Source organism: Sander vitreus, chromosome 3 (assembly GCF_031162955.1).
Source record: "Sander vitreus isolate 19-12246 chromosome 3, sanVit1, whole genome shotgun sequence".
In the NCBI taxonomy this organism is placed as follows: Eukaryota; Metazoa; Chordata; class Actinopteri; order Perciformes; family Percidae; genus Sander; species Sander vitreus.
In genome coordinates this window covers 25,357,093-25,384,711 of record NC_135857.1, presented here as the reverse complement: position 1 = coordinate 25,384,711, position 27,619 = coordinate 25,357,093, and the positions used below count along the sequence as shown (strand labels likewise).

The 27,619-nt window shown below is 38.6% G+C and overlaps 1 protein-coding gene across 2 annotated transcripts in view; it reads right to left on the bottom strand.

Moving 5' to 3' along the window:
- Positions 1 to 5,211: 5,211 nt before the first annotated feature.
- lsamp (limbic system associated membrane protein) overlaps positions 5,212 to 27,619 on the bottom strand; it is a 450,071-nt gene continuing 427,663 nt past the window's right edge. For both annotated transcript variants that reach the window (XM_078246655.1, XM_078246654.1), the window contains 4 exons: positions 16,163 to 16,294; positions 14,956 to 15,076; positions 7,483 to 7,631; positions 5,212 to 6,664 (listed from right to left, as the gene is read on the bottom strand). In XM_078246655.1, the coding sequence (XP_078102781.1) occupies positions 6,567 to 6,664; positions 7,483 to 7,631; positions 14,956 to 15,076; positions 16,163 to 16,294 (500 nt within the window). In that variant the 3' untranslated portion in view covers positions 5,212 to 6,566. The remainder of the gene's footprint in view (positions 6,665 to 7,482; positions 7,632 to 14,955; positions 15,077 to 16,162; positions 16,295 to 27,619) is intronic.

Below are 27,619 nucleotides of genomic sequence, written 5' to 3'. Positions count from 1 at the left end.
GACAAAAAATGATAGTCATAGTATAGCATGTCAAAAAAAGTCCTAAAAACTCCATAGTAAAAAAAGAGTAATTAAAAAGTCATAGTATAGTATGTCGAACAAGAAATAAAAGTTATAGTATAGTATGTCGAAAAAAGTCATAAAAAAGTCATATTATAGTATGTCGAAGAAGTCATAAAAAAGTAATTGTATAGTATGTCGAAAAAACGTCATAGAAAAGTATTTCGAAAAAAGTCATAGTATAGTATGTCGACAAAAGTCATAAAAAGTCATAGTATAGTAAGTTAAAAAAAGTCATAAAAAGTCCCCTGGCCAATAGCGTCTGCATTATATCACACTGACCCATCTTATCTGACACTCTCATCATTGTTTTGTGGCATTTTTGACTTGAATTTTCAGACATATCACCAGGTATTTATCACACTGAGCTATTTGCAAAGTTTGAAGTCCTGTGGTTTGACGTTATATTTATTGTTCAACATTATTGAGGACAGAAAATGAAAAACTCTGAAGACAGAGCTGGGTTTAGACGTTTTATGACGTTTTTTGACTTACTATAATCATACTTTTATAACTTTTTTAACCTACTATACTATGACATTTTAATAACTTTTTTGACATACTATATTATGACTTTTTATATATATACATATATATTTGACTTTATTATGACTATTTTGATTTTAAGACCTTGAAATTCATTGCCCTTTAAAGGGTTTGAACACACAACCTTCAATCTTTAGGCTGATCACCCGTTACTTATGGCTGGAAGTCATTGTTTTGACGTTGTATTTATTCTTCAATATAACTGAGGACAGAAAATGATAGTCATAGTATAGCATGTCGAAAAAAGTCCTAAAAACGCCATAGTATAGTATGTCGAAGAAGTCATAGAAGAGTATTTAGAAAAAAATCATTAAAAAGTCATTGTATAGTATTTCGAAAAAAGTCATAGAAGAGTATTTAAAAAAAAAATCATATAAAAGTCATAGTATAGGATGTCGAAAAAAGTTATAAAAAAGTCATAGTATAGCGTGTTGAAAAAATTCATAAAAAGTCATAGTATAGTATGTCGAGAAAAGTTAGAATACAGTATATCGAAAAAAACGTCAAGGTTTAGTATGTCTTAAAAAAGTCTTAGTATAGTATGTCGAAAAAAGTCATAGCATAGTGTGTCGAAAAAAGCTATAAAAAGTCATAGTATAGTATGTTGAAAAAGTTGAAAAAAGTAACAGTATAGTATGTCAAAAAAGTGATTAAAAAGTCATAGTATAGTATGTAGAAAAGAGTCATAGTATAGTATGTTGAAAAAGTTGAAAAAAGTAACAGTATAGTATGTCAAAAAAGTGATTAAAAAGTCATAGTATAGTATGTAGAAAAGAGTCATAGTATAGTATGTTGAAAAAATCATAAATAAGTAATAAATAAATTATATTATAATTTATATTATAAATGATATATATAATATATATTTATTAGGGCTGTCAATCGATTAAAAAATGTAATCTAATTAATTACATACTCTGTGATTAATTAATCGAAATTAATCGCATATATAATTAACGGTGCCTGAACCGATACTTTTTAAGAAAGTAAAAAAAGAAAAGAAAAAAAAGGGTACTAAACAAGAGTTGGTGACATTAAAGAACGGCTTGTTTATTGCTAAGGCCATATGGTCAAAATTAAATGATTTAATAATAATGTATAACCATAACAACTTATTTCACTAGTAAATTGCTGTTGAACGACAAAAACAACAACCAGATAGGAAAAGGACATTTACAATAACTTCAAATGCACCACTATAGTTTACCAGTTTCATTGAACGCACCGTCTGTGTTGTTTCTCCGACGGCAGCTGCAGATTGTTACATACCGGTGTTGAATCCTCTACAGTAAAACACAGTCAAACTTTACACCGTTTAGCGTTAGCTGTCAGCATTTAACCGTGTATAATCCAGCTACTAGCTAGCGGTAGGCTAACGTTAGCTGCTGTCGAGTATAGTGTTAACTAGCGTCACATGCAGCGAGGTTTGTGTTTCCTGTAACGTCTGTTTCAGAGCATCAGAGAGAAGCGCAGACATGTCAGTGGCACCAGATTTTCGTGGATGAAATGGAATGGATTAATCTGCGTTAATTCTTTTAACGCGTTATTTTTTCTCAGATTAATTAATCGAAATTAACGCGTTATTTTGACAGCCCTAGGGCTGTCAAAATAACGCGTTAATTTCGATATATATATATATATATATATATATATATATATATATATATATATATATATATATATATATTATACTTTCAGCCACCGAGCAGCATTGAATAAATGAGCGCTTCTCATTTGCTTCCCTCACCCACATTTTACCAGCTGGTGTGGGGGTTTGAGCAGAAAACTGGGCAGCTAACAGGCATGTTTTCCTAACCTTTGACACGGCTACATTCCCTGTTAATTTTCATAGTCAAAGTGCTAATAATGATTCAGAATAATGTGTTTCTGTCCTCATTCTGCACTCACTGGGGGGCATAATTTGGTTTGTTGTGACATCTTGTGGTGAAACATTTTATTGCAACAGTGATGTGGTGTAAAGAGCCTTTGCCATATTGTCATTAATGTATGTCCATGTGTTGTGGTAATACCACCATGCTTACGTAAAAAAGTGAAACTGGAAACATTCCCTTGTTGACAAGCTGAGTCTCAGTTGTATTTCTCACACTTTCTAAGGACAAAATGTCTTCCAGAGAGAATACAACAATACATATATTATTTTATTTGCATGTTACATGGTGATTAACACAACTGTACCATTAAGATTCTGTGTTCCAAGCTGACCCAGCATCTCAAGTCACATTCAAATACAGAACATTGAATTCAAACAACTTCATTTTGTGTTATGAACATGTTCTCATATACCTTTATTACATATAATTTTTTTTAGAAACTGACTGCAATTACCTTATTCCATAATAAAGTAAAGTAAAACAGAAACAAAAAAACGGGACACTGCTGTGTCATAATCCATGATTGAATCTTAATTTCCCATGTCAAAGTGAAGGGAAGTACAAACATGATAGTTACGTTTGCTGTTTAAATCTTTATATGTTGAGTTGTATAAACACGACCTTATGGATTTGCTGACTTTACAGCATTCTAGTGTAGAAACAACACACTGTATATACACTCCGAGGGAAAAAAATATTTTAAACTTAAAATATAAGGTTACCACTGTAAACTCAACAGAAATTAGAAAGTTAGCTGTTTAGCCAACTTGTCATGTATCTCATGCCTTATGCTAACTTCTCAGGTAAGTTAATAATAATGGACAGAATCAGAATCAGAGTACACACGCGCACACACATAAGCCGGTTTTGTACAGTGAAGCGATGGTGATGTTTTGAGGCAATGCTCAACTAGATAGCTTTATCTACAGTCTTCAGTAGAATCCAGGTTGGTCTACAGGGAGGTTGGTGCTTTGTCCGTAGGCTGGCTGTTGGTCTCTATGAGCAATGAAAGGACAGTATTCCGTATCTCTTTCTGCTTTATGGATAAGACAGCGCTCCATGGCTTTTACATAAGTGGTCATGGTATCAGTCAGTGCTTATTGGCTGGTTTTAACCTGCAAGGACACACTTGGACATGAAGTCACCTGAATGGTAGAAAGTTTAAACCATGATAGTCAATTTATTATAGAATCCTTTAAAATAAGCTTCCTCTACCCATCTTGCATTCCAAGCAGGTTAAAATAGCACAATTTGGAGATATTTGAGCCAGCTCTGTTAGTCTGTCAGGGCCTCCTCCAGCAAATAAACACATTTTAGTTTTCTAAGAGTCTACCCAAGGCCAGCCTGGCTCTGCCCTGAGTATTCTTTTTTTTTTGGACGACTCATGAGTGAGACAGACTTACTGAAATAGACATGTAGCACAGACTACTCTCATGCAAACTGATCATGAGGAACTATTTCACCATAGCTTTCAGATCATTCACTTCTTCCTACAGTAACTAGATAATTGTTGCTTACAAACTAGCATCCTCAAGTATGAGCTAGCCAGAGGCTAAAAAGGAAGAGTCTGCAGAAATACTAATGTAGTAGAAAAACAACAGGGGTCAAGTTAATCCAAGTTAAAGTGGATACACCAGAGTCGTTCAGTTGTAGAAAATCAATAAAAAAAAAAAACATGTGTGAGATGATGACAGAATAAAGCAGCTTTCTTATCACTTCCTAGACTGGAAAATCTGAGTGTACGATTTGTGTTGTGACTGATAAAGATGAGAGAAAAGTTGTTTTAACTGTTCAAATGCTTCAGATTTGAGTCACTTTAAAGCTCTGCCTCCACTGTTTTACCCACATGAAAATTAGACTGGATCAGATGGCATTACCAACGCTACAAAGTCACACAGCCATGGCCTCAAAAGCATATACAATGAAAACACTGGGGACAATTTCTTTAATGCATGACAAAGATGACATTAATTACATGTGTGTTTTACAGTACTAGTACTATCTCGGCTTGGTTGTTAGAAGAGCGGAGACATGTACACACTTCCAGTCAAGGAGCTGAGCTGGGTGCTGGAGTCCATACACTATTAGTCACCTTACAGTAGGTCAAACTAAATGGAAAAAAGGCAGCTAATAGTGCACCAATTTCAGCGATTTTCGTCACAACAGGAATGACCTCTGAGCTGTTTCCTGAAATAATCACACTGTTTGAAAGGTCTTCTTTCACAAAATATTGACACATGTAGTAATCATTTAACGATTTTGTTCATAAAGAAATAAATTCATCGATTGGAGATGTGTGATGAGAACATTTCCTATATGTAAGATGCCCATCAGCACAGTGGCCTTGGTGGCCATTAAGGGAAAGAAGCATTCAGTATTCATTTGTTTGCTGCTCTCATATTGAATTCCTGGTATATGGCAGCGTATTAGTAGCTAAACATAATATTCCATTCCCTACAATCATCTCAAGGATAGGTACAATAATAACTGCACAAAACAATCTTCTCTTTGTTTTTGTTTTAAAACATCATTTTTCTAATGGGCTTCGGTTCACTTGAAAGAGCAGGGTTACCAGTTCAAGAGATCTACAAGTTATTCATCCTCAACAAATCGCTACCCTATTCAGAAACATGGACACATACAATTTGCCTTTTCATAATAGTATAAGGACATTGGATTCAAATATATATATATATATATATATATATGCACAACTAAAATGAATGAGGTAAAGACAGGAAAAATAACCTCAATATCAATATATTATGAATTTGTCTGTATCAGTTCATATTAAAACACGCATACTTATTGAAAGAGAAAAACTAAAAAGTCATTCGTCGGTGTCATACATTTTTATCCAAATTCCAGCAGTATAGAAGATTGATCCTAAAACTCATAAACTAAAAGCGAACGCTGTATGTGGTACAGTATATGCAGCTAAATGCGTGCAGCCTGCTGTGGAGCAGGGACAAACTGCACAGTATGGTTGGTTGGTTGGTCGTCAAACAAGCAACATAAACTGCAACAATTTCTCTGGTTCCTGTTGTTACAGTGGCAGAACAAGTTGTCTTATCATAGAGAAATACAAAATTTTACTATGTACAGTACGCATCATTATAACCTACTGTGTTTTCTTTTCCTGCTGCAAAATAAAAGAGGGATTCTTTTGGAAAAAAGGCTTGTGGTTGCAAAGCCACTGAATGAAGATGTAGGTATCCATCACCAGATATACTAACTTCCATAGGTTTGTACTTTGCATGGTTTAGCCGAGTAGGATCAAGTCGATTCTATTCACTGCATCCTCAATTTCTGGGCTCGCCAGCAACAACCCAAGTGACTGCTGCATCTAGAAACAATGTCATTGATAGGAGAGATATCCGGCTAATGCTCTATGTCTGTGTTTCACTCTATTAACATCATATTATGGTAGTAAAGACTTTAATATCAAGCTTTAATCTCATTATAGAAGACAGCTGCAGTATTTTCCCTTTGATTTGTGTATGTGTTAGTTTCAAATCTATATGGATATTTGGCAGATACTTTGCATGTTGCTCGTTAATGCACTGGTTAAACACTCGGTTAAATCTACAATTTAAGTTAACATAATGAATCTATGGGAGTAAGAACAAATATACCTTATGTCTTCAGTACTTCTAGAGACAAATGATTGTCGGCATCCCTGTGAGCGGGTGCCCCTCTGTTTTCCCATGAAGACAAAAATACAACAAACCCTAAACCCGATCCAGACCCCGAAGACAAGATATAGCAGAAATAAAGAAGTGCATACAAATTAAAAAGAACAATGCAATTCTTTAAAGAGCACTGTTTGCTTGTTCTGTCCTTCATTTCATTTTTGTTGTTGTTCTTATAACATTTTACTCATAACCCATCGTTTTTTGTAATATCTGTAAGCAGTGCTTAAGGTTTTTGTATAATGATGCAAACAGTCTGGGGGGAGGCGGTAAAGTTGGTAATAAGGTAGCAATAAGGATGTCGGTGAGTTGGAGAGAAGGAAGAGGAGAGGGAGGAAGGAAGGCCAGGAGGGGGAAAAGTAGGAGGGCAGCGGTATTAACACTTGAAGAAAAGGCAGGCGAAGCAGGCCAGCAGGAGCCACAGTGATTGAGATACACAGGCAGAGCCGTTGATATCTCGACCTGTCCCGGGTCCTGCACAGAGAGAGACAGAGAGAGAGGAGTGTTAATGTAGAGTTACTGCCAGAGAGCTCACTCAGATTGGCACAACCATCACCTTCAGGAAAACCTAATGCCACTATTTACATTTTATCTAGAAAATGGATGACAAAATATTTGGATATCCACCATATTCACCTATTCACTCAGATAATATTGATATTTTTGAGGGTACTGTAGAGGTACATATTTACATATGCACTCTGAGCCAGTCACTACAGACTTTCACAGGTGTTTGGTGACATCTCGTGGCCATGTTGTGCTATTGCCTCCATGCTGAGATGGAAGCTCAAGCGCCAATCATGCTTCAGAGAGCACAGAAAAGGCATAAACTGGGGAAACATATGGTGATCCTGAAGCTCAATGCACTGCAACTTGCAAATACATAAAAAAACAACCAAATACAAAAATGCTTCAAGTCGCACAGAACAATTAGGTTTGTTCTGCATTTGGTTGTGATTTCTATATTTGCAGCATTTTTTTTTCTTTCTAAATAAACAGCATTGTCAAATTGATGATGTTTTCTTAATTTGCTTTTGTTTTGTTGCACGTCTTTTTTGAAAAGAAAATAAACATTGCATCGCAGGTTAAAAAAAGCTGTGGTTGCACTGATCTTTAACACAATTACTACAAAGCAAGTTTCAGTTTTCATACTAGCATCCCATTATTCAGCTGTTGCAGTGAAGCTTAAAAAAAGCACACCCAGCTACAGTGAGTTTCCTTCCTGCTGTAATTCAATCTCATTTTAGATTCAAAGCGTGAGCCATAGCAAATGCAGTAGTGTAGATACTCACTATAGAGGAAAAGACTGGCATTCTGGACGCCCAGTCGGTTCGAGGCCACGCAGGTATAGTTTCCATAATCCTCTTCGGTGACGTTGGCAATCATGAGAATTGTGGTAGTGCCAAGAATCTGAATATTAATGCCCTGGGCATTGGACAGCCTGGAGAGGAGAGAGAGACAGAAGTGGTCATTTTAGCTAAATTGCAAAGTAATGAAAACCTGTGGTTTTTAAGCCAGAAGGGAGTTAGTGACATTTTGAGCAAAATAATAGTCTGCAGTGTCTGTGCAGGTAAAGGAGATGGTAGAATTGAATTAACCAACTAAATATGTAGATTCTTTACTGAAAGAGAATACACACTTTGAGGTTTTCTGAATAATATGTTAAACTTTTGGTTTAAACATAGGCTAGATTATCAACCTAACAGCAACATGGTACTTTTCACAACATGGCAGCTGTTTTCTGACTGTGGTGTGGCATCCCAGAGGAACACTACTACTATACAACTGCCTGTAGAACAAAAACTACACACTGAAGGCTGTGAAGTAGACATTTGAAAACAGCCAAATCTACATGCTTACAAATAAGCAATAGACCTTAACCGCCTTTAAAAATGCATAAAAAACTCACAACAATTTTAATAGAAATCTCTGTACTGTATGTAAGTAAAGATCTTGAAACAGATAACAACATTAATCATATTCCATAATGATAGTTATACTTTCATGCTGGGTCAGTGTCATGTCAGTGAACTCTGAGTGTAGGCGTTGTGATTGTTTAGAGGGGGGATAAGCCTTTGGAGCAAACCTTTTTCATTAACAGTTTGACACTGCGTTTAACAGAAACCAATTCTCGACCTTTGGATTATGTGGTGAGCAAGTAAGTCTTTTTTTATGTTTAAAGGACCAGTGTGGTCCTGTAATATTCACAACTATATTTGCATTAGTGTACAATCACCTAAAACTAAAACGCTTTGTCTTTTCGTTAGCTTAAAATGACCCTTCATATAGAGGGTCCGCCTCCACGGAATCAGCCATGTTGCACCGCCATATGGTAGTCCAGAACAGACAAACCAAACACTGGCTCTAAAGAGGGCCTTTCACATTTTTACATAATCTAAAGGCCACCGTAGATTCTGTGCAACCTCACCGCTATACGCCACTAAATCCTTCATAAAGTTTGCAGAAATGGAACAACTTGTAAAAAACAGCAGAGTGTAAATGTGACATAAACAATTCTTAGTAAATATGTTTGTATGGATATTTGCTGTGCAGTATATCAATGTGTTCTTCATTGTTGTCTTTTATGTATTTTGTTGTCATTAAAACAAACAGGATCATTGCTATCCCATTTTTCGGATGAAAGATTAGTATGCTGGTGCAGTCCTTCCCTGCACTTCTGGGTTTCTTAATGACCACCAAACTTCTGCCAATCAATTATGACAACCTTGAATCCCTTTCAGCACAAATTAATCAATACAATTTGCTGACTCAGACTGTGTACCTCACTGATGAACTGTTCCTTAAATCATCACAACCAAATAAAACTCTTTTAATAAGACGGTACGCATAATGGATTCTTCTCGTTCTTGAGCTGATTGAGCCCTTTCGTATCATGAATGAGGTGCAGTTCATTTAAGGCGCCTCAACTTAATCCTGCTTAAGTCTGGGTAATGTGGTAATCGGAATTGCAGCGGGGAAGCGAGAGGTTTGTGCTGACACATACTTGGCTGATAGAAAGTATTAACATAAAAAGGAAAACGCACATCATGGCACAGCATAATTTGGCTCACTGGGGAACGGGGAATTGATAAAGTGCTGAGGTCCTTCCCATAGGGGACACCTTGGGAACGATGGCAGTGTGTGTGTGTCTAAAAGCAGGAGAGCGAGAACTAAGGGAGGACAAGTGCACCAGCAGTGTCCCCACTTCATCTAAAAGCAAAACCCACTCCCACGATAAGGCCAGCAGCAGATATATTCTCCAGTGTGTCTTCATGAGGGGTGACTGCACTATTAAAAAGGCCTGCCTGCCCACAGAGCATGCTGAGAGACCCAGATAATAATATACACAGCACTTCAGGGAGCTGAAAGCAAACAGCTATTTTTACTATAGATTGCAGCGCATGATTGTAATGCAGCAGCAGGGGAATAAACTGACCTAAACAGGTCAAAAGAGATAGAACTCTCGTTTGTTTCCACAGTGAAGGTTTCAGGATTTTGTTTTCTTTGCACACATACTGTGAGTTTAAATACCCAGCAGCAGAAAACTGGAGCGTAGAGAACCGTAGAGCACAGGAAACTGGATCTCTGATCCCCAAAGTGCATCTCCTTTTTCTATTAGCATTTATTGAGTTTGAAATTTCTGCTGCCCATTTTAACTTTTAACGCGTTTCGCACATCTGCAGCTGGTAACTTCTCTCACTTTTTCAAGTTTATTCTCAAATATGCCTGTGTCTCTGCCAGCTTCTTCATCTGACATAATAGATTGGAATACATTATCAGAGAAGTTGGCAGAAATTGTGAAGTTCATCAAGTGTTCTCATCATTACTGTATCATACTGGATGTCATTCCATGCAGGCAGAGGGCAGCAGTGCTCCAGTGGATATTTTCAGTGAGCACTTCTTGATGCACAGAGTCCACTCGGTTACATTAAAGCCTAGATTGAAATGATTTGACCCCTCTATTTGGCGGAGGGCATGCAGTGTGTGTGCAGGGCTGCGGTCGCAGGCCGGTAGAGATGAAAGACCAGAGTGAATCATCAGATGGACAGATTTGATTCTGTAGTGTGTGGGAGCATCTAAAGTAGGTTATCACTGCCAGAGAAAGTGACAGGCCTGTTATGATTCAAGGCCGATGATGAATGAAATCAAGTAGAGAGCCCTGCTGAGACTTGTAACCCAGTGATGATTGAAAGCGGTCTGGTGTCTGTGACAGCCATGCATCAGCTGACAAAATAACAAAAATATCTGTCTATCATGTTAGCTTACAGCTCATGTAGGATTTTCTCATGGTGGGTGGAGTGATTTACTGCACAAATAGCACAAGCATTTAAAATATGTTTTAGTAGATAGACACTGGTTGATTCTACAAACTCAATTCTAAAGTACAGTAATGAATTATGGGGTTCATAAGAGCTACTGCATAAAACTGGACATTATTTTCTATGTGCACCATCAGATTTGTAGTTTCGCCTTTAGGGACCTCCGCCAAGGCATGCCCTATCTCACAATTTTAATGTAGTGGGAACTTTCCCAGTCGGGAACACATTTTTCAGATTTTTCAGACACCACATGAATGTAGCACAAATGCCCTATCTGGCTATGTTAATGGAAGTGTAAACTAATGTGTGTTCCCTTGATTCATATCCACTATAGAATACAATGGGTTCTTGGCCCATGCTACACCCTTCCACCAAGTTTGATGAAAATCTGGCCAGTAGTTTTTCTGTAATCCTGCTGACAGGCAAACAAACAAACAAACCAACAGACAGACAGACAGACCAAGCTGAAAACATGTCCTCCTTGGCGGAGGTAAAAAAAAAACAAGGCTGAAGGGGCAGGCAATTTACAGTTTGATCCAAATTCCATCAAGGACAGCAAGTGAGAAGAGACAAAAGCAGCAGGGAGGGTCATGACAACCAGGTAGTAATAATTTTCAGTTATGAACTTCTGGCCAGCTGCATTCAGATCATGATGTATCGGTCTATACTGAGGCTAATTGGGTGTATAACACCATGGAGACTCTCAGATCCTGGATGCTGTGAAGCAATGATTCATTTATGCGAGGAGGTCTTCATGTGGATATTAAGACTGGCAGAGGATGGATATGCACACGGAAAGGTGAGTTGCTGTAAGCCTCTCTAGTCAGAGGAGGAGAGAGGACTTGGCTCTGCAGCCCAGAATGTGTTTACCAGCTTGTGCCAAGCAGTTTGTTCAAACTCTGAAATCTTTACTGCTTCAGTTTGGCTTGTTTGGGCAGGTGAGAGCAATGCTTTTCAAACTTGGCACTAGATAACTAGAGCAAAATAAATGTGTGCCTTGATCCTATTCCAAAAGAGCTGCTGTGTGATTTGTTACATGTTAACATAACCCACCAAGAGGAAATGAAAAGTTGGAATTAACAAACTGAACAGGTCTGACCAAGAAGCAAGGATTTATGAGCTTGTCACAGTATTAATAAAACATGAACACACTTTACTATACTTGGGTATAGGAACAGTTTTAACACTAACTTTCCTCCCCACATCAACAAATCCAAAAACAAAATATATTAAAGATATAACAAGGGATTTAAGAAAACAATTAATCAATGTCAAATATAATGAGGCTTTGCAAAGATAAATCCTACATCTGACGGGTATCAGTAATTAAAATATGAAACATGACAGTGTAGTTTGTTTGTCAAAATATGGTAAAGGAAGGGATTAAAGAAGGCTTAATTCAACAATGAACCAAAGCTAATTAGAAAACTCCAGTAAAACTTAACTGTACTTCTAAAATGTTGAAATGAACAAAGTACAGTGTATGTGTTTGAGGCTGAAATAATGAGGTGAAACTTCAAAACCATCAGTTCTAACATGTTTCCCTGTCTCCTTACACACAACCACACCTCTGGATTGCTCTGTTTTGCCGGAAAAGTGATGTTTTGACTCACGTTACTGCTGACATGATAACCCTGGGAAAACAGCTGATTATAAAATATCACTTATGTAGCCATCCAGTGCATACTTTTTTTTTGCACACTAGTTTTCAGGGTTCTGGGTATAAAACGATTCAGGAACATTAAAAAGTCATGGAGTTGCAAAATATCAACATTTGCCAGCTAAAAATGAAAAGACTGCTGTTGTCTGACTCTGTTTGAAACAAAGAAACCACCCCAAAAATTACAACAAATTTCAAGTCGTAAATCAAGTCCTTGGTGCGAGAATCTGAAGCAACAGTACCAACATCTTGATTCACATGCAGATTTCAGGGTGTCCACTGCCAACCTGTGTTGATGAGGTTAAACTGATTAAGTGCAGGAGCAATACCTTAACAATCAGGTCAATAAGACACAACAGGCTACAGTGCATTAGCTTTGATTTTTGGGTAGGGGCCTATGAAATTAACTAGCCAAGCAAGGATAAATGATATTATTATGGTGCATTAACATCATCATCATCCAAGGAGAAAGTGCAATAACACTTTCCACTGGCGCAGAGGGAGAAGGGGACCATGAACAGGCACATTGCCAAAATCCTCCAGGGGACAAAACAACTGAGATAGATGGCGGTTGGAAACAACAGATAATGCAAAAATATTTCAACAACCATAAATCTTTCTTTTCGAGCACTGGCGTGATAGGCCTATTACTTTAGAGACCATATCTGTGATAACACTCCCAATCTTCCATGAACTTTTAGCGCTGTAGTTTGGGTGGGAGTGAAATGGCAGATCATGATGCTTTGCATGTGCAGTTCTCTAATCATTAGCTTTTTTTTTTTTTTCATTCATACTCCTCTGTTTCTAAACTGACTCGGGTGGTGAGTTTACTGCAGAGAGAGGACGGATTCTCTCGGGTTATTAAATGAGAAGTGATAAAATCGAGGGACTGGGTTGTCGTTGCTTTTGAATGTTATTACACTTTGATCCTCTTCAAGTGTTTTCCAGACACATGCATGGCACTTAAATTGATCGCTTTCCAATGAACATCTGTGTCTGATCACACAGTTTGCACTTGGAGACAGTAGTGCAGAGAAAGCTGATTTCCATTTTAGTGGAATTACTTGTGGTATGAGAAAAGTGAGTGATTAAGTGGGTGATTAGTCATTATCAAACTACACAGATGATGTCATCAAATTAACATTGGGATGTGTCAATGGGACCACTGTGAGGGCAGATTTGACAAAGGGATCAAAGAGATCCATTATAACCAGTGAGTAAAATGATACGGAGCGTGCCTGGCACAGAGAATAAAGTGATGAAGCTGGTGTCACATTTGGGAGAGAGAAAACTACTCTGGAGAGAGCATGTCGAGGGTTGTGACCCATGTCATTACAAAAAAAAAAGCTGCTCCAGTCCTGTTGTTGGAAGACCGATTGATGCTGATACAGTACAGCATTCCCCACATACTTGCATAGAGAACACTGTTCAAAATTATTTTTTATTTTAGAAAACCATGCTATTCATTAATTGCCCTTTAATTTTGCTCACAACAGTAAACAGCCTCTTACAGCTGTCATGGCCATGCACGGGTAAATTCAATGTAAATCTCATTATTTTGCCTCATTATTTTATTTGGAATGGTGGCATGATATCAAGTTGGCTCATTGCCTCCAGGCAAGTCAGGCCAAGTCAATGTAAGGTCATTTCTTTCTTTCACCTATCATCACAGCAGGAGTTAATTATCAATCATCACAAATCAGAATGTTTTAATACATAATCCATCTTAATAAACCATGAGGACAGTACTGTACATAATAAGCTCTGGTACACAAACCTTCCCAAACCTTTTAATGCATATACAGTAAAAACTTTTGTTGTGAAGGCTTTCCTCAAATATTTTGTTGTTTCTAGTTATCTGACATGTTTTCCATCCTGGAAACATTACAGGAGATAATAACAGAAATAAAAGAGTGTCAGAGCACGAGGGGTGCCAGCCTTGGTGGATCTGGTCTTCCAGTAGATATGGTTGTTTGTGATAAAGGAAACTAATGGCTTGTGCTCTATTTAATGGCTTGTTTGACTGGTTGTATACACCAGGGAACTTCAACGGGGGGTCCAGACCTCAGAATCAATCCAGGGGGGCCTCCAAATTATTGTTAATTTTTGAAAGTTTTTTCAAAAGTTAAAAAAGTCCTAACATGAATCCAACATATTATTAGCAAATATAACTCCCTACTGCTTACTGGCCTATAGGTAAGGTAGTCACTAAGATAGCCATCCAGAGATTCTGTTAATGCTAAGAATTCACTGTGCCACATATATGTTTAACATTAAAACACGATTTATAAAATCATGGCAACAATTATTAGGCTATTTGAATAGCTTAGTATTCTATGCAAAAAACGGTATAAAGGCTTTAGGCCACCCTACACGTTATTGTAGGCCCACTTTAATATGCAACTTCATTTCATACAATGTGTAGTAGGGCGTCCCTGCTCCGTCTCTCTTTCAGTTAACGGGTCCTTGGCTTAAATAACATTGAAGACCCCTGGTATACACTGCATCTATTTAGCTCTCTTAGCCCTTGATTGGATAAAGCATAACAGCTGCACAGACTGAGCTTGCAACATCATCTTGAATCAGTGTGTTAGTTATACTTGATCTATAACTAGTGACTGCCAAGTGTTACTACCTGTTTTTCATGGTTATTTGATATTGAAGTGTCCTACAGTAGTACAGAATAAAGTATTTCAAGTGTTATCCGACCATCATGTATGCAGTGTTGTACAAGTGTCTATGACATTGATGTGGTAGTGATAGTGTAAATGTGTGTCAAGATTTACCTTTTTTCGTCTCTGAACCATTCAAACTCTGGTGTGGGCACAGCTGTGGCGTCACACTGCAGTGTCCCCATGCGGCCCACCTGAGTCTCTGAGCTCTGGGTTTTCTTTATTGTTGGAGGGTCTGCAGAGTCACACAATGTTAAAGTAAGTTACATCTGTAAACCAATAACCAAACCAAATTCTAATGTACTGCACAGTCAAGTGTTTTGCTCCTCAATAAAATCACTTTATGTGGCACTTGTGTTTTTTTTTCCAATTCTTGATTGAAATGCTCAGATTTCAGTTTCCTAAAAAGTGAAAAGTTAAATGTATTGTGTCTAGTATGTCTGAATGGGGTCATTGATATAAGCCTGCGACAGAAGACAAGCCCTTTCAGATAATAAAAATAATGCTCTGTATTAAACCTCACTGAAAAAAAGCAAACAAACAAACAAATATCTTGGAAATTAAAGTTTCTTCTACGTGCCATGTTTTGTAAAATGTAATTCTTCTTTTAGGCCTTCAAGCCTTGAGAACCAATGTAAGATACATTATTTGGGGCTTGATTTAGAAAAGTGATAAGTACAAACACTTAATCAAGTTTATTAACATTGATAATACACACATTTCTAAAAACATCACAACCGTCCAGAACTATGTCCTATGTGGATTTATGCCCATTTTGCATTTAGGATTAAACACTAAGAAATATAGAAATCTTCATAATTTCATTCAGACACTTGGCTAAAGAACAAATTAGGCAACCAGCCATACGTGATTTGTTCAGATAAAAGAGAATTCTATAACTCCTTTGGGGTGAGTTGGTTTGTGATGTCTCAGGAGCTGTTCATCAGTCCAACGTATGCATTACACTTGTCAGATCTAACATGGACCCCTGACAAGATGTAATTAGGTGATCTTGTTTTGAAATGCTAAGTGTCTCCTAAATGATGATAGTACGTGAGAATTACCATGCAAACGACAGTTGCAATCAAAGCTAGAGATCTTTCTATTTCTGAAGACTGAAGGGTGCTCCAAAACTTTCAAGAAGAGCCATCGCTCTCTGCCACACTATATTCTCCACGTCTCTACACGTAATTCCAGTCTTGACTTTTATATGCTTTTATCTGTTGAGTCTTGTGAAATTTCTGACATGAAACGTGGTGAGCATATTGATCTTTGTTCAGTTTGGAGTATAGCAAGTGCTGCAGTGTGTGTGGTTACTTACAGCTGACAACCACATTGACATATTTGACGTCAGGCGTGGCAACGTCGTTACTGGCCTTGCATTCATAACGACCCGCTTGGTTTCGCATGATACCTATAATGTCCAGGTACTCTTCTCCGTCCAACGGCTCTGCTGCAGAGCGATAGAAAGTGAAGTGAAGAAGGGGTTGAGGGATGTGAGAGGGAGAGGAACAAAGAGATAAACAAAAGAAAGGAGAGAAAGAAGGAAGTGGGATAAAGACAAATTTAATGTTTGAACCCTGTTCCGGAATAACAATATTTCCATTTCCTTTTAATCTCCACTATTACTTTTCCCACTGACTCAAAACCAGCATAATTTACTTACCATTAGTTCAAATAGAAGAGAAACTAACAGGTAGCTTTTCGCTGGATGATCATGTTTAACAACAATTGAATGCAGGTGATAACGAAAAACACTTATTTTCTTTCTAGAGTCGAGTGTTAGGCAAAAAGATTCATACCACTCTCATATCTTTCCGTTTGTTATTTCTACAACAAGCAACTGGTTAGCTTAGCATTGGACTGGACTAGCACTGGAAACGGGGAAACAGCTAGCCGGTCTTTGTCCGAAGGTAAAAATAAAAAAAAAATTTTACATTCCAATCACAACACTGTATACAGTATTACTCTGCTGTATGCACTTTGTTTAAAGTGCTCATATTATGCTTTTTGGCTTTTTCCCTTTCCTTTATTGTGTTCTATATCGTTTTTGTACATGTTATAGGTTTTTCAAAGTGAAAAAGCCCAAAGTCCACCCCAAAGGGACTTACCATCTCCAACAGAAAACACTGTTCACAAACTGCTCCAAACAGCTCAATTGTAGTCCAGCCTTTGCTTCCGTGCTGAACGTGCGTCACTTTGTAACAAACGTTATAATGCTCACCTAGCTGCTAGCGTGGCACGCCCTCATACTCTGCAACTGACTAGCTAGCAGTGCTTACCTAGCTACTGGGCATGTGCGACTCCCAACAAAGATGGAACAGAAGTGAGATGTCTCACTCTGTAGCTAAAACGGAGAGCTCAACACACAGGGTGAAAAGAGAGCTGCAGCAGTGTGCAGTACAACAAAAATATGATGTTTTCTGAAAATTAAACCACATAAACCTATTCTGGTACAACCTCTAAATACAATTATGAACCTGAAAATGAGCATAATATGAGCACTTTAAACATACTCTGACTGAGTTTTATTGGAAGCAGGCATCTATACACTTTTTGTCAGAGATGAATGATTTGGATGTGGTATTTTTTATATAGTCTATATCCACGACATTCCACTTCCATCTGGAAATTCTGCCAGATACCCCTCACCTTCCATTTTCTTAGTGATGGCATTTTAAACTCCGGTGGATTTATGAGGACTATGGTTAACTGCTCCTCAGATCTCTGCAGGGTAAATCCAGACAGCTAGCTAGACTATCTGTCCAATCTGAGTTTTCTGTTGGACGACTAAAGCAACCTTTTAACGTGCACATGTTCCACCCAAACAAGTTCCTTCCTGAGACAGTTTTGCAGCGGCACCGTTGCATCTTCCGGCGCTTAGCACTGCCGAAGACAATTGTGATTGGTTTAAAGAAATGCCAATAAACCAGAGCACGTTTTTCTCTCATCCCGGAATGCTGTGTGGACTAGCCAAACTCTCCTCCGCAGCGCTGTGGAGGAAGGTCTGGCAATGCGAGACTATGTTTTATACTACTTCTGCTACTGCTATAGACACTGATATTTAATTTTAACTTTATCTTTTTATATTTAAAAATAACAAATAAGAATCTACTGCTTTTATTTTGCCACCCATGTCAGCTTGGCATGATGCTTTTCCACCATCCAACAAGCACTTGGTTTGATGTTAACTGAGGCAAAAATATAGTCTGCACACTAGATAATGCGCCAATGAACATAAATATCTTCAGACATCTGATAAAGAGCTGGAGAAGAGCTTGACACTTTAAGGGCCCTATCTTGCACCCAGCGCAATTGACTTTGTACACCGACGCATGTATCATTCCTATTTTGTTCCCTCCACAGACTCACGTCGGTAAATTAGGGAATGAACTTGCGCTCCCGGGGGCGGTTCAGCAAAAAGAGGAGGCGTGTTCCAGTGCAAACGTTCCCTAGTGCTATTTTGCAGTTTCAGAAAACAATTCCGTCACAGACCAGGAAAAACCTAGTCTAAAGTCAGTGGCGCGTTATTCAGATGCTATTTTAAGGGTGCATGCTTGGCCATAATGTAGAGTATGCACACCGCGCATACACTTTGCTTCTCTCATCTCACGGACCCAACAGGTCCCATTTTTGCAAACCATACATAAATACAAGGAAAAATATGACCTTGTTTTACACAACATTTCCATGAATCATGGATGTGTTGATGACATAAATGAGGAAATATCAGAGAGATGTGATGTTGAACTGCATGTGCCGATGCCACTTAACCCAAATGCCCCAACAGCAGCACAGGAGAGGAGAGACAGAAGAGCTGCATCGTCTGTAGTGAGGTAATCTCGGTCTAATATCTACTACTCTAATATCACCATGCATTCATAACCTCGTGATTCAGTGAGAGTGAGCCCAAAACAACGGAAAGTATGTTTTTGTGACATTTCTTTATTTACATTTTGACAAAAAGAAAAATCAATAGCAAACGTCGGTCTCCTCGGCTGTAAACCGCTCCTGGCGTGCGCCCATGGATGTATTAAGAGCGAGCGCCTAGCAAATCCGCCATTATAACGCTCTGATTGGTTTATTGCACGTTACGCCCAAACCACACCTATGAGTAATGTAGCTACTTCAGACCAACCCATTTTAGATTTGCGTCGGGCGCAAGAGTCATTTATCCCGCCGGTATAATAGCAACTGCGCCCGAGATCCGCCCACAAAGCTACTTGCGTTTGGCGTTTGATACTTGCGTTTCAGATCGTTAAAATAGGGCCGTAAACGTCACTTGGTGGTAATTAAATACATGTTCATGGGAGCATTAGTGCACTTTTTCAGTCTTTTACATGTTCTTCAGTCCAGTACCTAGTGTTTATCGACTGGATGTGCATGCTTTTGTAAAGATGTTAGCTTGAAGCATACTGAAACCTTTAAGTCCACTGAGACTTTTGATTAAGGGCTAAATAAATAAGCACTGATTTGAACTACGGCATGCTTCCACACTCATATTCCACAATAGAGTTAATTCAAATTCACAGTCAGGTCATGCTGGGAAACTCAGATGGAATGACTTCGATTGACTTTTAAACTAAAAGGGCATTTAATATTCAACAACTTGTTAAGCTGACTTTTATCAGTTGTTTGTCTGAAAGAGCTTCAATTAACAGAGGAATAATATCTGCAAATGTCAGACACAGCCTCTGAACTGTGTGGAAGAAATCCACAGAAACTATTAGACAGATATCTCACTAATTGTTAGTGAGATATCTGCTAACAAGCAATCGAGCTAATTAGCCATGTAAAGAACACAGCATCTCAGTGTTTCAGGAAAGATCTGCTATGTCTTATTAAAGATCTGTAGGTGGGTCAGGAGGGGGAAATGGCAAATTATTTGATGTGCTGCCATGTTAATTGTGCTTCATCTTTTTATCACATCTGAAAATAGCATTAGTGCGAAGACCCTGCGCTATCATTATTGCACTATGGCAATTCATTTATTGGTGGATGTGGGACATTGGAATTAATTGAAAAGAGGTGTGATAATTATTGCTGCCTATGATAATACCCTGTGTTTGCACACAATACACACATGTACAAGTTGTTCGTTTGACTAGAGCATCCACTTAACATACATTTCAAATTGATGTGAAATAACATTATTGGAAATTGCAATAACTTAAAAAGTAATCATCTGCTTTTAGCCAGTACAGCAACAGTGCAGATCTCAGGATATTTCCTAAAAAGATACAATTATCTTCCTCCAAATGAAGGAGGGGAGTCTCCTAGGACCAAGCAAATGTAATAACTTCAATAACATCGACTGATTGTTTCCTTAATCTTAGAAAATAAGGAATGATGGAATCTTGGAGGTGAAAATAAATTGCACAGTGAAGATCTCTGGGGGCCTTAGGGAGATTCAGCCTCACCTCTTGTCTCTCTCTCTCTCACTCTCTCTCGCTCTCTTTCTCTCCCCCTGTATGTGTTCATTCTCTTATCTGTGAATGATGTGCTTTAGTTTTGCTTCTTGTGTGTTTATGTAGCCTGTCCTCTTTCCAAGTTACATGGTGGAGAGGAAGTTGTGTGGCTCAGGCTCTAGCTGCTTGACATCCTCCTAGATCCATCTATATCATTGTGTCATATGGATTGTCTGTATTGTAATTTTATTATGTTGGTCTTTTCTGGACACACAACACCTATTGCATGTTGGAGGGATCCCTCCTGCTCTTCTTCCATTTTTTTATTCTTATAGGTGTTTTTTGGGGGAGTTTTTCCTTGTTGAGGATTGGAAAGGACAGAGGGTGTTGTATGGTGTAGTAAAAGCCCCTGAGGCAAATTTGTAATAATAGACTATATAAATAAAATAAACAGGAGTTGAAAATGCACTGTTTGTAACAACAGTTAAATGTCAGTAGTCTCAATTGTTGGCAAGTCCATGCTCATGTTACGAGTAAGGGGCTCCAGGCTCCGTGAGACTGAAGCGGCGCAACCTGAGAAATGAACCGGAAACTTCAGGGACTCCGATAAGGCAGGTTAGTCAAAAACACCTGTTCTGCTTCGGTGAACATACATAAATGTTGTGCCATTTCATGTCATAAAGCTCACAAAAACTCCAGATAACAACAAAACATCAGTCTAAATTGTATACATGCCTAGAGCTCAAATGCCAAAAACTGAATCTGGCCCTCAGTTTTTGAAACAGAAAGAAACAAATAACTAAATCATCCAAATCAAGTGCATGATGGAGATGGAGGTCAGCTCATACAGTATTGTTTCATACTGATGGAAAGATCAGTGGGATCATGATTAAAGTATAAACCAGATCATATTCAGCTCTCCCTGGACAAACTGCCAGAGCAACGTGATTGGAAAGGTATGATTGAAAATCTGTTGCCATGGAAATTCTATTGAAGCTCAAGCTCTTCTTCAGCGCTTTGGTTTGGTAATGGATACATAGACATAGAGAGAGAGAGAGAGAGAGAGAGAGAAACCAGGTGACTGCAAAGATCAAAGAACAAAGAAAGAGGGAGCGAAGAATATGAAAATCAACCTTTTCAGGAAGCAGCTCAACTTTTTCTTTTAAGCGCAGCAATTAACTGTTAGTAATCTCACCTGTTGAAATAGAGCTCAACTGAATCATGATGATGAATGGAACGTGATGTATTGTCTAAAGAAACAATTCATTACAATGCAGCATCTTTGTCTGTGCCCACAGGAGAATACAGCTTCCTGCACATGAAGTGTGTGCTTTACATTATCAGTTTAATGAAGCGTAATGAAGATTGATTGGTTAATCTTGTCTAGAGGGAATTGATGAGAGTGTATGTACAGTATATGTGTGCATGTGCACATGTGCTCACGCCTGTGTGCAGAGGAGTAATGTCTCTATAGTGAGTAGGACACATGCATGCATGAACTGGGATGAAGACACATTTCCTTAGGTTTTCAGGGAGCACAGAAAGCAGTAACTGATTCAAAATGTGCACATTAGAAAAGCCCCATGAATCCTGGCAATACACTATACTATATCATCACCTTCTATGCTAATCTGAATAGAGGATGGAGAGTTGGTGACACAGAGGAAAAGAGTAGATTAAGTAGGGGAAGGACAAGGAATATCACTTTTTTTTCTTTTTTTGTTAAAGCTTTAGTGCGTAACTTTTTGATTTTAATGAACGTCCGTTACATTCAAGCCATTGCCAAATGAGTTGCTACAAAGCTAATCAAGACTATTCTGAACATCTGAATTTACCGTTGGACATGCTCAGGCATGAGATGGGAGGAGCATGAGACAGGAGACAGAATAGCCTACGGAATCGTGAATTATTTTCTAAATTAAGTCACAGATAAGTTAGTGAGCATGGGAGGCATGAGACAGGAGGTCTGCAGGCTGCAGCCATACCCGACTCAGTATTTGCGTGTGGGACTGTGTTTGTTACCTGTTGTCCCTTTGTGACTGATATCGATGTCTGTCTTGCACACGGTGCAGAACGCGTGAAGGCCGTTTCACATTGTACGCGACATGCAATTCAATTGAAATTTGGAAATGGGTAGTTATGCTGTGTAAAGGCCATATACCTACCTATATACCTATATGTGAACTTCAATGAAAATGAACATGACTTGTGTCAATCAGTCCAAACATATTTTACATCATATAAACATACAAATACAATATTATTATTGTGTAATAACAAAAGAGTATAAATTATAATTTTTTTTATAAAAAATACAAATATATCCTACAAATACCTGTATGGAGCTGTATAATCAACTTGGTATTTGGTTTTCGCAGCTCACAACAGTAGGCTACAGTTCTTCTCAGTTGCTTTGGCACATATCTCAGATCAGAGATGACAATAATGTGCAACTTTGTCACATAGGGAATAGTGCTCCCTTTCATGTGCATTGTTCATTAGACTATACTTACAGAGTGAACTGTTAAATATGGACAACAACTTGTCAGTTCGATTCATAAATACTTGCTTTGGACACATTCATTGGTACTTGCTTTGGACGCAAAAGATTTCCAGCAAGATACATGATTTTTCAGATCAGTCACTATGCGGTGCAGTTTACACCAATTGTTTTAAGAAATGCACTCACTGTTGTGCAAATGCAATTATGATTTGACAAATGCACCAAAGTAACTGAGAAAAAATGTAACATAGGATTGTATTTCAGTGGAGACATATATGTTGATTTCACATAGCTAAAACAAACCTGAATGATTTAAATTAAGAGGCTACAATAATCTAAACAGCTGGCATGCCTATTATGGTGAAATATGCTTCCACAGCATAGTTTTGCATCTGAGGTCTCTGTACAACCTCAAACTTGTGTCGTAGCCTATACAGCTCTGGGAGATCGCTGACGGCCAAAATCAACCTCTCGTCCATGTTCCGTTTGTGGATCCACGAGTATTCTGTGTTTTTGTTGTTGTTTTTTTCAGACACTTGAATGCACGTCACAGAGCATCAAGTCAAAGTTGAACCATGTTGAACTTTGACCGCGGCACGCGCAAGAGCGGCCAGCGACAAAATTCCGCTTGCGCTGTGCTTTGCTCAGCGCAGCAGCAGACCAGTTCTTGCGCGCGCAAGCTATTGACAATAATGGGTTTCATAGCGTAGCGCTTCTGTTTGCACGTACAATGTGAAACGGCCCTGATGAAGAAGCCTGGACATGTGGAGGCAAGGCCATCTCTCCCGATAGCTGTCAAGAAATCACTGTGGTTTCCGAACCTTTTTTTGAGGCGGTTCAGCCATGGCATGCAAGCCTACAGTTATCCGTACAGCCTGGCTTGCTTGAGGCACTGAATTGAATTAAACGCGCGAAGCATTTGGCTAGGAGGGGCAGGTGGGCGGAGGGTTAAAATACAGCGCTCTGATTGGCCGAAAGCTTTTCACTACACTTACACGCTGTGGCTCAGCGGCAGAATCAACGTCATAGATGTAGATTGCATAGATACTGAAACCGGCAAAATGAAAGATGCAACAAAATGTGTACCTAGAGAGCAGCGTGCCGAGTACGAAAAATGCGTACATGTTGGCAGGTCTGCAACTGCGTGGAGGAGCGGTGGGGGCGCGTGCACGATCACGGAAGGCTGTATCATGTAGATGCGCTGACAGTGTTGTTGTCATTACTTAGAATTCCTCATAGGGGAAACATAAACTACGCATTATAGCTTTAAATATAGTTCTTCCAGATAAATTTAAGCATGCTTACATGCTAATATTTGCGTAAGAGGTACAGTATAATGAAAAGGGGTTTGATAACAAACCAAAGGTATTGGACAAATTATAATTTGACGTGATAATAACGCTTGTCGAAAAGTCAGGGTATCACCAAAGTTATTGGGATTCACCCTCATTCATGATTTGCTTTACAGCCCTGAATCATGGAGGTCTCAAATAAGAGCTTTTAAGGTGAAATGCTTAAACTGACGATTTACTGTAATCATGGGCGTCAGTTTGGTTTGAAATGTGCTGGGGACAGAGACGCATTCGGAAGTACATTTCCAGAAGTGCTGGGTACAATGATGCATTCTTTTTGCACAGGTCATGTTTTGAAAGACGCTGTCCTGTAGCTTACTAATGAATAAAACCGTGGTTTAATGTACGTAAACAATGATCAATGATTACCAAATTTCTCTCTCATATTGCGCCTCATAACCACTGAACTGACAAAAAAATCGAACCCAAAGTCCAATTATTATGGACGTTATCTGACATTAAGCATTTCTGCTTCATTAGAGCCTATGTAAGGAAAAAGCTTAACATGGTTTAAGTTACCTAAACAACGATCAGGCATCACCAAATTTTCTCTCATATTGCTCCTCATAACCACTGAAAACTGTCAAAAAATCAAACCCAAAGTCCTATTATTATGGACGTTATCTGACATTAAGCGTTTCTGCTTCACATTTTCAGCAGGGCAGCGAAGCGGCTGTGGGTTGACTCCCCGCGGTTCTCATGGGGTTTTTAAGTCATAACGTGAAAAAGCTTAACGTGGTTTAATGTACCAACAACGATCAATCATCACCACATTTCTGGTTCGATTTTTTAACAGTTTTCAGTGGTTATGAGGAGCAATATGAGAGGGAAATTTGGGTAATCATTGATCATTGTTTTGATTGCTCGTTGTTTAGGTACAGTAAACCACGTTAAGCTTTTTTTCATGTTAAGCAGAATGTCCCGACAGGCAGTGTTGTGAACAGAGAGCGTGCAGCAGAGCGGCTGTGTCTGCTCTGTGGGGATAGAGATTGTTGTGTTTTTTTTGGCATCTGTCGCTCAAGAATTATATGTCTTATGGACTTTTTTTTGTTAACTAAATTGAGCTTGAGGTTTTCAAAAGAAGTGGTGGGTACAAAATGACTCATGACGAAATCTGTTGGTACGCGTACCCACCGTCCCCACCGTCCCCACCGTCCCCACCGAAATCGACGCCTATGACTGTAATGTGTTTTAACTGGGAGATTCAAACAACTTAGTTCACTTTCCACTATTCTTTTGACATCAAGAACACTCTTTTTTTACATAAAAATGATACAGAGTGGTGTTCTTCCATCTCACAGAATAAATGAATAGATAGAAGAGATGAGTAAATATATCGACAATTGTCATTGTAGTTGGTGTAATCAACAAGTGCCAACTTCCTGTAAACTTTCAGTTGCTGCAGCTTTTTTAAGACAGAGAGAATGTTAATCATGCAAATTGCAATTTTGATGAAGAACAAAAAAAATAAAATAAATAAATTGACAGACAGATAGACAGACAGGATATTTTTTTAACATTAACTCAGTTTTTTTTGGCTGTACAAACACCTATCACACATTCTTTCTTTCCTTATCTCGCTCACACATTCACATAAGTACACAAACGTGTGCTCCCTCCTTAACCTGCATATCTGTAGATGCAGGTCAGAGTTCAAACTGTCTTTTCATTATATTTTCATGCTGCAAGCATTTTTCTCCGACTTTTCTCCCACGATACTTGAAGTGGGAGGCACACAGGCGTCAGTAGCCTTGAGCTACTCTCACAATGAGGAAAACAGAGGGAATAGGTGGCAAAATGCATTGTCTATTTTCAACTCAGAGAATAGCATTAACTGGAATAGTAACTTGTGGTCACAAAAAGTGTTTTGCACCACTGCACCAACTGTGTCACAACTGGGAAGCTGCAGCGGAATTCCAATTTGTTTTTATTTCAAGTGGTATAACCCATTTTAGGAGCTGCATATCTAATTTTAGAATAACAACATTCCATGATTAGCACAAAGAAATGTATAACCAGTCCACAAAAATCCTAATCTACTATATTACCTTTGCTGAGATGCTTAGTGATTATTAGTGTTATTTTTAAAAAAATTTTTTAGAAAGCATTGTTTTAGAAGCTGTTGCAAAGTAATACCTCCTATGTGGAAGTTTTGAAAAATTGTGTGTTTAACCCCTCAGAGTAAGAGATAGATGGAAAAGTCACTGTGCTCCAAAAGGATACTATAAATGAAATCCATGTAATAACTAAGAATTACAGGTAACATGTGTGACTAATTAAGTTATACACTAAGCTGCATTACAACTGCCTTCAGCTAAATGAAGAACTTCAGCCAGCTTGTCTTCCCTAGCCATTATTATTTGGAAGCTTATGGAGTTTGTTGCAAAACTAGATGAAACAGTCAAAGGTTTGTGACTATCCAAACTTCAAAACATGGAAGTATAAAAAAGCACAAAGAAACTACTCTTTCACACCTTTTTGGACACCAAGCTTAAATTGCCATTCACTAATTTGCCAAGCTGCCTGGCACTAGTTATGCTGAAAAGACATATGCATGCATATAACTGCAGTCTTTTTTCACACATTATACTATTGAAAGCCCTGCAGCCTTTGGGATATGCAACAGCAGGCTTTTGTAAGCGAGAAGGGAAGAGTTGAGATGCCTGGAAGAAGTACACTCCCACAAATGCCTACTGGATACTGATTTGCATTGCACTGGCAATTTTAAGTTTGTGTGAACAACTCAAGTCTTCCATGTCAATTTAAAATACTCTGTAGGATTGAGGGACAGCAGTGGGATAGGAGCACCAGCACACATTCTGTAGGTGCATGCACACATGCCCCCTACATTCCAGAAAGGGGGGGGGAGAGAGCAAGAGAGAGAGAGAGAGAGAGAGAGAGAGAGAGAGAGAGAGAGAGAGAGATGTGAACCACAAACCAGCAACTTCAGCTGGCAACTGAATAGCACTAATTTGCATATCCTCATGCATCATTCATCAGCATCACTTTACCACAGAGCGAAACATTACATTTATTTTGCAAATGCTAATTTATGTTAAGCAGCTGATTTGAGAAACTTCAGCGTTGAGTAGCATAAAAGATCCTGCAACATTTATTTTCTTTTGTCTGCATGAGTGTGACAGTATGTGCACTGGTGTCTGTATACATGCACACACCCATCACACCCCTCTGGACCTCAACTCTGTGTGTATGTGTGTTTGTTCGAGCATGTGTGCATTTGTATTTGGACAGTTGGTCCTGGCTTTATCTAACGCAGCCACATGGCAGCTGTCCTCCTGTCAGGATTCGTTGCGATTTAAAAGATGGGTCAACACGTACTTAGAGAGTAACTATTTTCATCAACAAATTTCTCGCGGTGGAGATAATGAAAAGATGACTGAAGTCAGAAACTACATGAATTTTAAGCTCACTTATGACTCTATTAACAGTGTGTTGTCAAAACCATCCCCGAATGCTATGTGGAGTAGCCAGACCAACACCAGAGGGTCTGGCAA